The sequence below is a fragment of the Onychostoma macrolepis genome, chromosome 10, assembly GCF_012432095.1.
Source record: "Onychostoma macrolepis isolate SWU-2019 chromosome 10, ASM1243209v1, whole genome shotgun sequence".
Taxonomy (NCBI): domain Eukaryota; kingdom Metazoa; phylum Chordata; class Actinopteri; order Cypriniformes; family Cyprinidae; genus Onychostoma; species Onychostoma macrolepis.
In genome coordinates, this window is record NC_081164.1 from 7,884,933 (window position 1) to 7,899,263 (window position 14,331).

The window sequence follows — 14,331 nt, forward strand, 5'->3', positions numbered from 1 at the left end:
CAGGTTGGACTGTCTGCCTGCACAACTACTTAATACATCCCTAAATTACCACAATGCTGCGGTCTGGAGATCCCGGGCCAACGCAATGGCGTGTCTGTGTGTTTGGAAATGTGCGCAAGTGCATTTGATTACCTTTTTTATATGTGTATTTTGTGTATTTGAGAGGGAGCTATATGTGTGTGTGTGTTGCAGGATGTTGGAGTGGGAGGTCTAGTCTGGGAATGTCTGTTTCTATCTGTGAAATCTGGAGCTTGTCCAGTCCTGTCTACGTGTCTGCGAATGTGATCACAGCTTGACAAATTATCTTGTGATAGTTACACTGGTACACTGTGTAGGCCTGTGTGTGTGTGAGTGTTGTGGTGTGTGTTAGTGGGAATGTTCGGAAGTTTCAGGCACCTTAATGCCAACATTTAACTTATTCAAGACTGATATGCTGTATATAAAATACATTGTCAATATTGTTAAGTTTCTGACCTCTGATTGGATGAGACACATTCAAAGTCCATGGAAAACAACCTAGACAGGACATTATTTTATTTATTTTTTTGAAATTTTATATTTAAATGTATTATTTTATATAAATTTTACTGAAATAAAACTAAAATATAAATATATCTAAAATATAAATATTAATGCTATAAAATATAGTTTATACAGTGTATGTGTATATATATATATATATATATATATATATATATATATATATATATATATATATATATATATATATATATATATATATTAGTACTGTCAAACGATTAATCGCATCCAAAATAAGTTTTTATTTACTTAATATATGTGTGTATACTGTGTATAATTATGTATATATAAATACAAACACATGCATGTATATATTTAAGAATATTTATATATTAAATATAGTTATATATAATATAAAGTATAAGAATATAAATGTATATACATGTACATTTTTTCAAAATATATACTGTATGGGTGTGTATTTATATATACATAAGTATACACAGTACACATACATATATTATGTAAACAAAGACTTTTATTTTGGATGCGATTAATCGCTTGACAGCACTAATATATATATATATATATATATATATATATATATATATATATATATATATATATATATATATATATTAGTGCTGTCAATCAATTAAAAAATCGCAATTTAATATTAAAGTTAACATTTAAAGTTTTTAAATATACTTTTATATTGCAATAATTTCACATTCGATCTTCAAATTAATGTACAAACAACATATTTTTAATATTTGTTTAATGGCATCTTTTTTATGACTGAAGGCCAGTATCACTGATACAAAGTAATACTGATTTCCCTAAAAAAAAAATTCCCCTAATATTTAACCATTGACTATGGCCATTAAACATTACAAGTTATCAAGCACTAAATTCTAAACTGAATACAGATAAATACTTACAGCTATATAAAAGTTATTGATTTCCTCTTTTTTTTCTTTTATTCTTGATGAACAGACACCCACAGCAGCTGGTTATTAGGTTGTTTTGGCTGCTATTTCTTTAAGAGATGTCACTGCTGAACGTGACGCGGATCTGACACGCATTGTGTTTTCTTTCAAATCTCTTTACCTTTTCTGACCCATTTCAGTGTTTACTAATGAGCTGACGAGTTGAATCGGGTGTGTTAAATGAGGGAGATAGTGCTGGGATGCTCTAGGACAGTTTTGAAAACCATTTCAGAACCATTGTTTTTAATGTAACTTATATTACATAACACATTACATGCATATGTATATATATATGTATATGTGTGTGTGTGTATGTGTGTGTGTATATAATATATATGTCCACACATATATAATTTTAGTTTTGTTCACATTGACTTTCAGTATTTATGGGAGTCACAACTAAATTCACTCCTGAAAAATGTGTGTATAAATGTGGGTTGATATATCTGTGTTTTCCTGTTTACACCCACAATATGTCAAAACATTGCCATGATAGTCAATAACTCAGCCAATGTGAATTCAGGAGTGACTCCAGTTTTCTGTTCACACTGTTACAATAATTTAGATGATTTAGATTTTAAACTCCCTTGTCGCTGTCACTTTAGGGTTCAACTTTAGGATTATTTTAATGTTTTTCGTTGTATTTTTTATTTTTATTTTTTTTTTAGAGACTGAATGGGTCTCATAGATGCTATAATAGATTTTAAAGCATCTGAATGTTCCCACTTGTCCTTTCTTAGTTTCTTTCAGTGAGGCCTCCCAGCACTTGACTTCAGTTTAACTTCAGACGCCAACCTAACCGAACGGATTGTGCTTGCGGTGTTGTGTTGTACACCAAATGACATGCATCCAAATTGATGTGCCTGTGTAAATCAGATTTGAATTGGCTGGTCATTTCAGTCACATGACAGTCACGTTCAGAATTGACACGCGTGGCCGCCTGTCGAGCTGAAATGGCAGTTGCCACGGCTACAAAAGGGAACACACCATGACAGCATATCATTCAGACTTCCTCTTGCAGTTTTTAGATATGACACACTCTCACGCACCACACATGCACATCACACATAGCACACCCCATCAGCGTTTCCTGTACCTTCAGATGAGAATACAGAGAGGGGGAGGGATGTGCGCCGAAAACTGCGATCTCGACTGTAGCTTCACATAGAACGTGTACAGGAATGACATGTTTTATTTTACACTCCTCTCTGTCAGCTTTTCCTTCTCTGATTTTACTCTCACACTCTCTCTCTCTCGCTCTCATGTTCCGCAGGGGCTAATAAAATAGTTTGATTACATAATTAACTTGGCTGTCTCATTAAGGAAAATCAACGGGAACAGGGCCATAATTAGTCATATAGCAATTAGCATTTGAGGGGGACAGACAGTGATGAAAAAGCGTGTGTGTGTGTGTGTGTGTGTGTCAGAATGTCTTAGTCCTTCAGTGCGGAGGGCTGGCCTTGGTCCCACACCACTGCTGCGTTCGACCCCCCCTTTCATTTAACATTGCCTTCCGTTTGTGAAAGCAACAAATTAACACCCTGCCAAATATGAATTAGTATAACTTTTTTTACAACCTGCTAATCTGAAATTTCTGCAGCTGGTGATTTTTGCTGGCATGTGAATGAATCGACAGATTTGTCAACCTAATTTTTTATTTGTTTATTAATTTATCATTCATTTTATAAGAAATAATAAATTATTTTTTATATTTTTAGTATAAAATATATTATATAAAACATTTAAAATGATATATAAAATAATATATTTATTTATTACTACACATTTTAAATTATTTTTAAAATGTATATGTGTGTATATATGTATATGTATATATATGTGTATATATATGTATATATATATATATGTGTATATATATATATGTGTGTATATATATATATATATATATATATATATATATATATATATATATATATATATATATATATATACACACATATACATTTTAAAAATAATTTTATATACGTATACATTTTAATTATTGTTTTTAACTTTTAAAGGAGATGTTTAATTACTTTTTTCTTCAATAAATGATAATTAAGTTTTTTAATATTCATATTGTGCATTTAATTTTAGTGCACATTCATTTATTATTATTATTATTTATTATAATTATTATTTAGTGCATTGTTGTTTTTAATTACTTTTGTTAGTGCCTTGCTCTGGCAGCAAATTGTGATTACCATGGTACATGTCCAGAAAATATGGGACTTGCGTGGTCTCTGTATAAAATCAGTGATAACATCATGGTTCTGTTTAGTTCTTTTTTGTTAGTGTGATTTAACAGAGCAGAACTTAAACCGAGGTGCTGGAGCACAGCGTGGATTTATTGGCGTGTTTTGGCTTGGTTTGTTTTTCTAGTTAACATTTTTAGCTGCGGTTGGCAATCCGCAAAAATGCAAAAACACTTTTAGGTATTTAGTCGAGCTGCACAGAGACTGGCCCACACTGATCTCCATACATTGAGCTCTCACTCACTGAATCAAACCTTTCACCTGCTCTGAACGCAGTACACTCAATATTCTGACCCGCGTGTGTGTGCGGATGTGTGTTTCAGATCCTGTCTCAGCTCTGGAGGCAGCTCAGCAACTCCAGGTGACTGTTCGGAAGATGCACGACTTGGAGACAGAAAACCAGAGGCTCAAAGATACACTACAAGAGTACGAACGCGAAATCGCAGAGGTTAAAAACCAAGGTAACCACCAGCTTCTTAATGCTGTTTGAAATGAAGGAACAAAACAAAACACATTTTCCACAGATTGAAACATGTAGAACTGCCATCTCCTGTGAAACCATCTCCATATATATTTTTGGTCACACTTTATTTTAAGGTCCAATTCTCGCTATTAACAAACCATTAACTACAACTTTTGCCTCAATTAACTCCTAATTTGCAGCTTATTAAGAGTTAGTAAGGTAGTTGTTAAGTTTAGATATTTGGTAGGATTATTAATAGTATTATATAAATTATTTTAAATTGAAATAATATTTCACAGTATTACTATTTTTTTGTCTCTTAATCATTCAGTCATAGCCTACGTTTCACAATCCAATCCTAATTAATAAAATCAAGTTGCATTAAATACCTACATTACGTCCTGATGAATATTTGGTTGCACTCAAAATGGACACACAATGCTGTTTGTAAGCATTCTTATTTTATAAAGCAGGATTTATCTGTACCTAGTAAATTAAATGAGTTACGCATATGTCATGTTGGCAGGCCGCATAAGTGTACCCACATAGACGGGGCCCTATTTTTGTTCAAATGAGCTGTAGTCATCTGAGCTCTATTTCTGTCCCGCTGCTGTTTCAGCCAGACATGTTTCCTGGTTTTTCTTTTTTTAAGGTAAACAAGAGGGAGGGATCGCTCCCTCACCATCTGTGGAATTCCCCTAATCGATGCAGTTCAATAACGGCGATATTTTATTTGTCCCACGCGAGCCGTAGGTACCGCCACATGCGACCTCTCTGTCGCAGACACACATGTACATGTGCACACACAGGTGTGTTTCCGTCTGAGCGGTCCGCTAGGTAATCCTTCCTATTCTACACGCTGATCTTTCTCAGGTCAGTGATCCTCCAGTCTCCTAGTGTTTAAAGTCCAGTTTAGCATTTAAGGGTCTAAAAGGGCTCTTGTGGGACTGCTGCTCATTGATTATGTGTCAGCGCTGAAGTGCTGGAGTTTAAATCACCGCAGATGGCTGTGCAGGAGACGGAGAGAGGAGGAAAAAGCTCTCTATCAGGGATATTTTGTGTGGATGTGTGTGTGTGTGTGTGTGTGTGTGTGTGTGTGTGTGTGTGTAGGCATGTAAACACACATTTTTCTACCGTAGGGGGACTTTCCCTTGACTTCAGTTGTTTTTATACTGAGCTAATGACATTTTCTATTGTCTTACCCTCATTTATAAATAATCATAAATGTAAACCTCCTGATTTAGCATTTGTTTTTTAAATGAACATTTTACCATTAAATGAAAATACAATTTACTCACCTCGAACCGTTTCAAACTCAAATGACTTCCTGCCGTAGAACAGGAAGCAAGCGATTTCAAAGAATGCGCTGGTCGCTCTTTTCCATGCCATCACAGTGAATTGCGACTTGAGCTTTCAAGCTTCAAAAATGATGCGAAGGCACCAATAATGTATGATAAAAGTGGTTCATGTGACTTGTGTGCTGGATTTAAAGTCATACTGTAGCTTTGGGTGAAAAACAGACTGCAATTTAAGACATTATTAACTGATAATCTTCCCTCAAGTGGGCTGTTACCTCGAGAACTGCACATTGAGTTTGATTTTCAGTGAAAAATGACTTAAATTTCAGTTTGTTTTCACACAGAGTTGTAAAAAGTCTCCAGAAGAATTGTAATATAGTCATATGAACTTCTTTTATTATACTTTTATGGTGCTTTTGTGTCCTTTTTGAAGCTTCAGTCCCCATTCATTGTAACTACCACAGGCTTCATTGCTCCTTTTGTATTCCATGGAAGAAAGAAAGCTGTATGGTTTTGGAACGACTTGAGGGTGAGTAAATGATGACAGATTTTTCATTTTTGGGCGAATTGTTCCTTAAAGATATAATTTAGTATGTTTATTAAGTGGTTTGTCTCTTGGCCAATTTCAGGGTTTACTGTCCTTGGGGGACAGTTGGCCCCCACAGTGTAGACAAAACCTAAACCCCACACACCCCTAGGTCTCCACTGTCTGTCCTTTTCATGCTTCTCTCTGTTTCTCTCCTACAGAAGTCACTATTAAAGCACTTAAAGAGAAGTTGGAGCAGTATGAGCGTTCTCTGCTGGCCAAGAACACAGAGGAAGCTCCCGATCAGAACCAGGACCGATCAGGAAGAGAAGAGAGGGAAAGCAAAGGGGAAAACCTTCCTAACAACTATGCAGACAAGGAGAGGTTAGCTTGGCCATTGCACAAATTCAACACGGCATTAATCTTCATGATTGTGTTATGAATTCATAGGCTGTTTTGAAAACTAGCAAGCTTCCTTCTAAGATAGCAATTTCGAGCTTTATAGGTATGTTTGAAATGACATCAGAAAAATCATAAACACAAAGCTAGAAAAGCCATTTTCTCAGTTTTTAAGCAACATTTTTGGGCATCGTTGATTTGTTTCATGTTTATGAATTCTTAAACTGCATTTTTCATGAATCATAGGTGCCTTTGTAACCAAAGTCTGAATACATAACTAAAATAAAAAAAAGAAACTCATTTAATTTCCCATTTTCATTTTGTTCAATTTGATGCCTACAACTAATAATAACTATGATAACTCAATAAATATATAAAACTAATAATCACGCCACAAAATTGTAACTAAAATGAAAATTAAAATATAAAAATAAAAACTAATTCAAAATTTGAATAACTATTATAATATCTTGCGTTGCACTATGGGCGTCTCGAGTTCGAATCCCTAATCAAGGACCTTTCCCGATCCTCCTGCCCCTTTCTCTCTCCCACATTGCTTCCTGTCAGCTCTAATCTGTCCTATCATAATATAGGAAAAAATGCCAAAATATATCTTTAAAAAAATCTATTATAGTATCTTAATGATAGTAAAATAACACTGGTCTGAAAACAGGCAGTTTACTAGGAAGCTTACTTTGAAAATACAGCTGTTTTTCAACATCAGGAATATTTAGTCATTAAAAGTTAAAAATGTTATATAATTCTCTATTCTATTTCTATTTTATCTGCTTGTTTTCTTTTTTGTTTATTAAAAAAAAAAAAAAACTTGACCCTCTAACACTTGCGCTCTCTATTCTATTTCTATTCTACTACTTGTTTTCTTTTCATTTAAAAAAAAAAATGGAACCTCTAACACTAGCGTTCTCTATTCTTTTTCTATTCTTTCAACTTTTCTTTTTATTCATTATAAAAAACTATGTGCTACGTGTTCTGCTTTAGACTACCTGATTGTCACAGCATTTACATATTATTGCTCTTTTGTTGGTTTTGATTTCTTCTATTGTCCTCATTTATTAGTCGCTTTAGATAAAAGCGTCTGCTAAATGTAAATATAATATCACTGCATTTATTAATTTATTCATGTTCACTGCATCTAGTGATTATTCATACATTCATATCAATTTGCAGTACTGCAGTGTTAATGTGACTATCCTGACTAGTCTGTACATTAATATATGTTGGGAGATTTGTTTTAATTGTCCTCTGTACGCCTATGCAGTCAGCCACAGCAGAGCCAGGACAGCAGGACAGAAGACTTGGACATGAAAACGCAGTCCTTACAAACAGGTTTGCTGATGCATTCACTGTCAAGTTGGGTGTTTTAACAATTACATACATGTGATTTGATGTAGTTGAATTCCTTACGCCTGTTTTACCGACATGCGTTTCATTTGTTGCGCAGCACTTGAAGCAACTCAGGCAGAACTCCATGAACTGAAGACGAAATACGATGAAGAATCCACAGCAAAGTGAGTAACCCATTTTCACTCTGACGGGACGCAGCAGGAGACAGCGTGGATTAACGCCGAAATGGCTCGGATTCCCCCTTCTGTATTTCCTCGTCTGTCTGCTAGGCGTGCTGCGTCTTTGTCTCACCTTTGCACACACATTTTCCCACATTTGCGTGTCCATACAGACACAGACAAACACACACACCCCTTTGATCCGCACCAAAACAGCTCATAATCCTACTGCAGACAGGTTTGATTATGGGGGAAAACACAGTGTGGTGAAATCACACCTTCATTCACGGACAAGTTGATATTCAATAGTCCTCACGTCCCGCCCATGATGCCTTTATGGCTTCACAAGACTGAATAATGGATGACACAATCCCTCATAACTCGCACGGATGCTCTGAGTGATTCTCTGAGAATCCTGTAATGACGGGATTCGTACTATCGACTGACATTTTGTGGGCGGCGAATCAGTATGTGCATACATGCTTTTTGTTTGCGCATTGTGTCTGTTTGCCTTGATCTGGGTCATGCATGTGTGTGTTTGTGTGCATCTGCATGTGTGCGTTCTTCTCTCCCTGTCATGTGGTCGGGGTTAGGTGGCAATTTCCTTGTCTTGCTGTCACTGAGGAATGCATCCTGTTGCAGAGCGTGCTCGCTGCGGGCTGTTTCGGCGCAGTTCTCTGCTCTGGGAGTGGCATAATTACACTACCTGTGATCAAACCAAACCCTGCCATGTCAGACCCCCAGCACTGTACCTTTTGAAGTAAAAATCCACTTTTTCTAGCACAGAAACCCTCCTTGGTGAGCTGCGGTCGAACCGGAAGGTCAATGCAAGGTTTATTTGAGGAAAAGATGCGCTTCTGATTCTACGATCATTGTAGACACGGATCTAACGACAGATAAATCTCACTGTCATGCTTGCGCACAAACATTTGAATATGACTGTGTATGTACACACAAACGCAAACAAGAAAGACACACACACACACACACACACACACAAGAAAACGCATTGTGACATTCAGTAACATTGGCCTGTTTCCAATCCGCCCCGTCTCTCCTGGGGACTTTTACAGAGAGTGTGGCAGGTAAAACGTTTCCACTCCATTAGATTTCATACCTGCTTCTCATCCTGGTGCCTCAGCTTTCTTATATTAGCCTTAGCTTGATAACTTGTAAGATGTTAAGTGGCTTTTTTTTTGTCTAGTAAGTATGAGTGATTATTCGCAAAATCATTGGTTATGATTTTGCTGCCGATATAAAATGAAACAACATTGTTGGTGCCACAGTGAATTTAATGCGCTGTTTATTGAACTTTAAAGGCATTTTGGAAGCCCTTCTCCTTGCTTTATTTGCATGAAGGAGAGTGTAAATATAAAAATTTACTTATAAAAATACTGTGTATTTTTATGCATCTATCTATATACAGTATATGTGTGTGTGTGTGTGTATTTAGGTACTTGCTTAAAGATACATATTGTGTGTGTGTGTGTAATTGCTCAATTTTATACACACACACACACACACACACACACATATATATACTGTGTATGTGTAGGAACAACACATAACACCTCAGGACTGTACATCTGTAAATAACTCAATAACTTTCATCTGTAGCACATACATTCAGAATTCTGTCTATTGACATTTTCTTTTCTCTAGATTTTTATTACTATATTGTTATTTATAGTGTATTGTCTGTTCTTTGTGTGTATATAATTCAATAATTGAACACAAAAAAAGAAATTAAGTGGTTTTCTATATAACAATGCATAAAAAATCAATAAAACAGTATTTCCATGCATATTAAATATGATATAATAAAATTCTAATTCATTTCTTACCTATAACAACATGTAAAATCCAATGTTTTAGTGTGTGATCCAGAATGTGCCATTTTTTGCATATTGTGTTTGTATATAACTTTTTATAAATCTTTATTATTACTTAATGACCTTTTTAAGTCATTTCAGAACAAATTTATATGTAATTTAATGTGTATGTAATATTTTCATGACTATGCATTGTTCTATAGAGAATCACTGAATAACATTTTTTTGTGTTCAATTATTTAAAAATATTATTTTAATTATTACTTAAAATTACCCTTTTAAGCCATTTCAGAGCAAATACATAGATGTCAATTTAAAGCTAAATATTAAATGCCGTCATTTCATCAATATTTTAAGCATTTTGCTACTAGTAGGTGGCAGTGTTTTATGGTCTATATGCTGTACATATTTCGATTTGTGCTTTACATATCTGATTTTGCTTAAGCCTGGGAAGTCTATAATCCACGTTTCCGTGGTTGTCTTGTTGTTGTGATTGTTGACTTAATGAGGTTACGTGATTCTGTGCATGTGTCTTTGGTAGGGGATAAAGGAATCCCGCCCCCCATCTAAGAGCCCCTTCCTGGCCTCAGGGTTTTACATGCTCCGTTAGCTCAGTTCATCCACAGTGACAGTAGGTGGATCTCAACGGGAAGGGTGCTGAGATGTTCGTGTGCGAGTTTTGCGAAGTTAAATAAACATAAGAATGTGTCATGCTCCGCAGTGCTCCAGTAATAAGCGAATGAGAAAGGAAGTCCCTCGGCGGGCAGTTGTTCTGCCTTTGATGCGGGCGGTTAGCTCTGGGTGTTCAGCAGGTATGGACACAAAATCCATAACATTGATCGATCTTCTCCCATATGAACCGTGGAGATGTTTGCACTCGTGCTTATTGAAAGACTGCATGTGTTAAACGCAATGTGGAATCAAATAAAATGGAATAACAATGCTATTGTAAATACATTTTTTTTAAAAAGTGCGATTTCATAGCTTTTCCATCTAAACATTACAACTCTCTAAAGTGACTTTTTTTATCTGCTGATGTAATCTAGGCCATGTGGGTGGAAAAAGCTAATATTAGTCATTGAAATTTCAACATGTCATGTTTTTTGATGGATACGAGTTACTGCTTTTTTTTTTTTTTTTTTATCCAGTTTTCACTCTTTTAACATTCAGTTTGTCTTTAACTAGTCAGTCCAGTAACATCATTCCTATTTTTGTCTCTCATATCCCTTCCTGTCGTCTCACCCTCCCCTTCCTCTTTCTCTTTTTTAGTTCAGTCTGAAGGAAGGATGGTATCAGCTGCAAAGAGTGTGTGTATTTGGTGTGTGTGTGTGTCTTGGGTTCAGGGTGAAAAGAGGAGCAGGGTTCAGTCAAGCGTAATAATGGAATGCTTCAATTCGCTTCGCTGTTTGTATGCGACCTCTCTCTCCCTTTCTCTCTCTCTCTTTTCCCCTCCCCCACATCCCTCCCCCACTATCCCTCCCCTCCCAGACGTGTTCACGGTGGAATGTCCGCCTTTCTCACAGGCCCGCGAGGTGTCTGTCGTCCCAGCCATCTATCTTGTTCTCTCTCTCTCTTAGGGCTCTGTGTTGTGCTGAAATTTTAATCCGCTGCTTTTTCTTTTTCAGCCCAGACTCTGCTCTCATCTCTCCTCAGGACCTCCTCATTAACGTCCTGCCAGCTACAGTAACTACAGCTGGCACAGACACGGGCATCGGCCCATGCATGCCCGCACAAACACACGCCAGCGCTGATACACAACCGTTACTGTCTTTTTAAATGCTGAGGCGTATTGTAAGCATAATAAACTTCAGATATGGAGTTCGTATTTAACCGGGATGTCCATATTTAACTTATGGCATTTATATTTAACTTAATGTTTTCATATGTTCAGATTACTGCCTTTAAAATGTAGTGTTGACATCATTTTTACTTCATGTATTAAAGTTTGACTCAGCGTTTTTAACTCGTGTTCATATTTTGCTCAACTTATTTATATATAACAGATTGTTTTTATTTTTTAACTTAATGTTTACATATTTAAATTTAACTTAAAATGTTTGACATTTTCAGAAGTAACTTAGAGTTTAACTCATTTCAGTTTAACTATTAACTCATCCTATTTATATTTAACAAATCTTGTATTTCATTTAATATAATTCATATTTAACTATTTTCTCAGTATTTAAATCAGCTTATTTGTATTTAATTTAACATTTCCATTTTTAAATTTACAAAATTAAACACATTTTAAATGTATTTAATAATTACAGTTATTTATAGGCCTATTTAATTCAATTCAGTGTATTTAACCTATTGTTTTCCTATTTAACTCAACATTTGTATTTAATAAATTGTTTTTGTATTTTAGTCAGCTTATTTGTATTTAATTTAAAATTTCCATTTTTAAATGCATTTAAAATTTTCATATTTTAAGAACTCAGCATTTTCAATGTAGTCGTGCTTAATGATCATATTTGAGTGTTTATGTATTTAATTACAATTATTTATATATAAATTAGCTTTCCAATTTAACTTAACGTATTCATAGTTTATGTAATTCAGTCAGCCTATTTGTATTTAATGTACCATTTCCATTTTTACATTACATTTTCCAAATTTAATTTAACAAGTCAACATTTTTGTATAATTTTAATTTGTGCTTAATGTTTTTGTATGTGACAGTAGATATTCAGCTTTGCCTCAACATTAAGATATTTAACATTCACTTAGATGTTCATATTTAGCTATTTGTCATGTACATACTAAACATTCTAACACTTAACGCTATGTATTTTTTTGTAGTAAACAAAGTAGAAAAATACGTTGAGTTTATTACCTCAGGCAGTTTTAGCAATCCCAGGGCTTAGGGTTGAGTTTGTCATGCTGTGTGGCCTGTTGTGCTTGTTCCCAGCGTGGTTAAACTCTTTCTGGTTTCTCCCTGACTGAATTGGAAAGGAACAACATGCAATTAAAGTTGTTTCTCCTGCGCTGAAAGTGGCAGGTTGGGTTTTGCAGTGTGTCCTTTACGAGACAAATGGGCAGTAGATGGGGAGCTTACAGAAATAGCAGCCGTGTGTGAGGCCTGTGGAATTGTGTGCGGATGTTGGATCGCGAGCGTGCGTCTAGGTGGGGATGTGTGCATGTGTTATAAAGAGAGAGAAATGGAGAGAGACAGAGTGAATTTCTGTTTGTGGTTCATGTGGGCTCGGCGTGTGTGTGTGTGTGTGAGATGTAAACCGTGGAGAAGTGCACTGGGCCAGTGAGCTGGTGCAGTCAGGGTTCTGGCATGCGAGAGCTGTGCACACGAATTTCATCGACTCCCGGTGACATGACAGTCCCTACGGGCTCACGGCGACTGCGTGTTCGCTGTGAACATACCCTCAGATCCTTTTGTCTGTGCGTCCTGTGATGTTACATGCACTGACTCGGATAAACAGTGCAGTTTGATTCCCCTCAAATCCAGGCAGAAGAGCAACGTCAGGCCTGTTCGCACCTCTCAGCCTTTTTTCGTCTCCGCATCCAGCGTGTTTTGCTTGACAGGGTCTCTGCTGCGTTGTTGGTTGTGTGACATTTCGGAGGGTGGATTTTTGCTCTGTCTGATCCATTTGTCTGTACTCCCATCAGTCTGGCAGGTTTTGAATTACTGCGGGGAACACAAAGGACCTCATCCTACCCACCTGATTTATCTGCACAGATCTACGCTCGCCGGCTGAGTGCAAAGAAAACATTTCATCTGTGTCAAGCAAGACATTTCGCCGTCCCAGAAGCTCTTACATTGTTCGCTGATATTTCCACAGTATTGTGCAGATGTATTATGCAGGTATATAGCTTTTTCCAAATAGAGCTCGATACACTATAGTACACTAAACTAAAATGAATAGCTAAGCTAACATCTCTATTGCTTATACCAATGGTTATGGGATTCTAAACCATAACTTTGTTGTGAAATTTGACCCGTACTGTATTATTTGTGGTATAAACAAAAATGATACCTCACATTGTGTGGTTTGTAGAGGAACGATATATCGTTATTTTTCCAACCGATAAACCTTGAAATTTTCATCTGGCTGTCAATAAACCCGGCGCAAAAAAAATCCCACAATCAGAAGTCGCTGACCAATATTTGTGGATCAAAATATTAGAGATTTGGTGTGTTTTTTGTTTCTTTTTTGTTTTTTTCAGGGGCCAGTAAGAACCACCTTTAACAACCACATAGTGACACTTTGCAAGTTTTGGAAACCTGTAAAACATATTTTCTTCATATTTAACATAACAGTTTAGTGTTTTCATATTTTACATTTTATTTTTGACTTCATATTTAGACTATTTGATGTTTGGATTTACCTCAGAATTTTTTAATTTATTTATCAGTGTATTATATGCATAGTTAACATTTTTACACTTAACTTATGGTTAAGCATTTTTTTTCTAAACCACAAACCTTAAGTATTAAACATCGGTATGTAGTTTGACCTGTAATATTGGTGCTGTTATACCTCTTAAGTATGCATCTTGTGCGATCTTTTTGGTGATTAAATGGCTGGGGGCAAAATCCCATAGAAGAAG

At 35.8% G+C, this 14,331-nt stretch overlaps 1 protein-coding gene across 6 annotated transcripts in view; it reads left to right on the forward strand.

Annotated features, from left to right (window-relative positions):
• Positions 1-14,331, forward strand: part of cux1a (cut-like homeobox 1a) — a 122,444-nt gene that overhangs the window by 64,816 nt on the left and 43,297 nt on the right. For all 6 annotated transcript variants that reach the window (XM_058789675.1, XM_058789669.1, XM_058789672.1 and 3 more), the window contains 4 exons: positions 4,048-4,185; positions 6,233-6,395; positions 7,690-7,757; positions 7,873-7,939. In XM_058789675.1, coding sequence (XP_058645658.1) covers positions 4,048-4,185; positions 6,233-6,395; positions 7,690-7,757; positions 7,873-7,939 — 436 coding nt within the window. The remainder of the gene's footprint in view (positions 1-4,047; positions 4,186-6,232; positions 6,396-7,689; positions 7,758-7,872; positions 7,940-14,331) is intronic.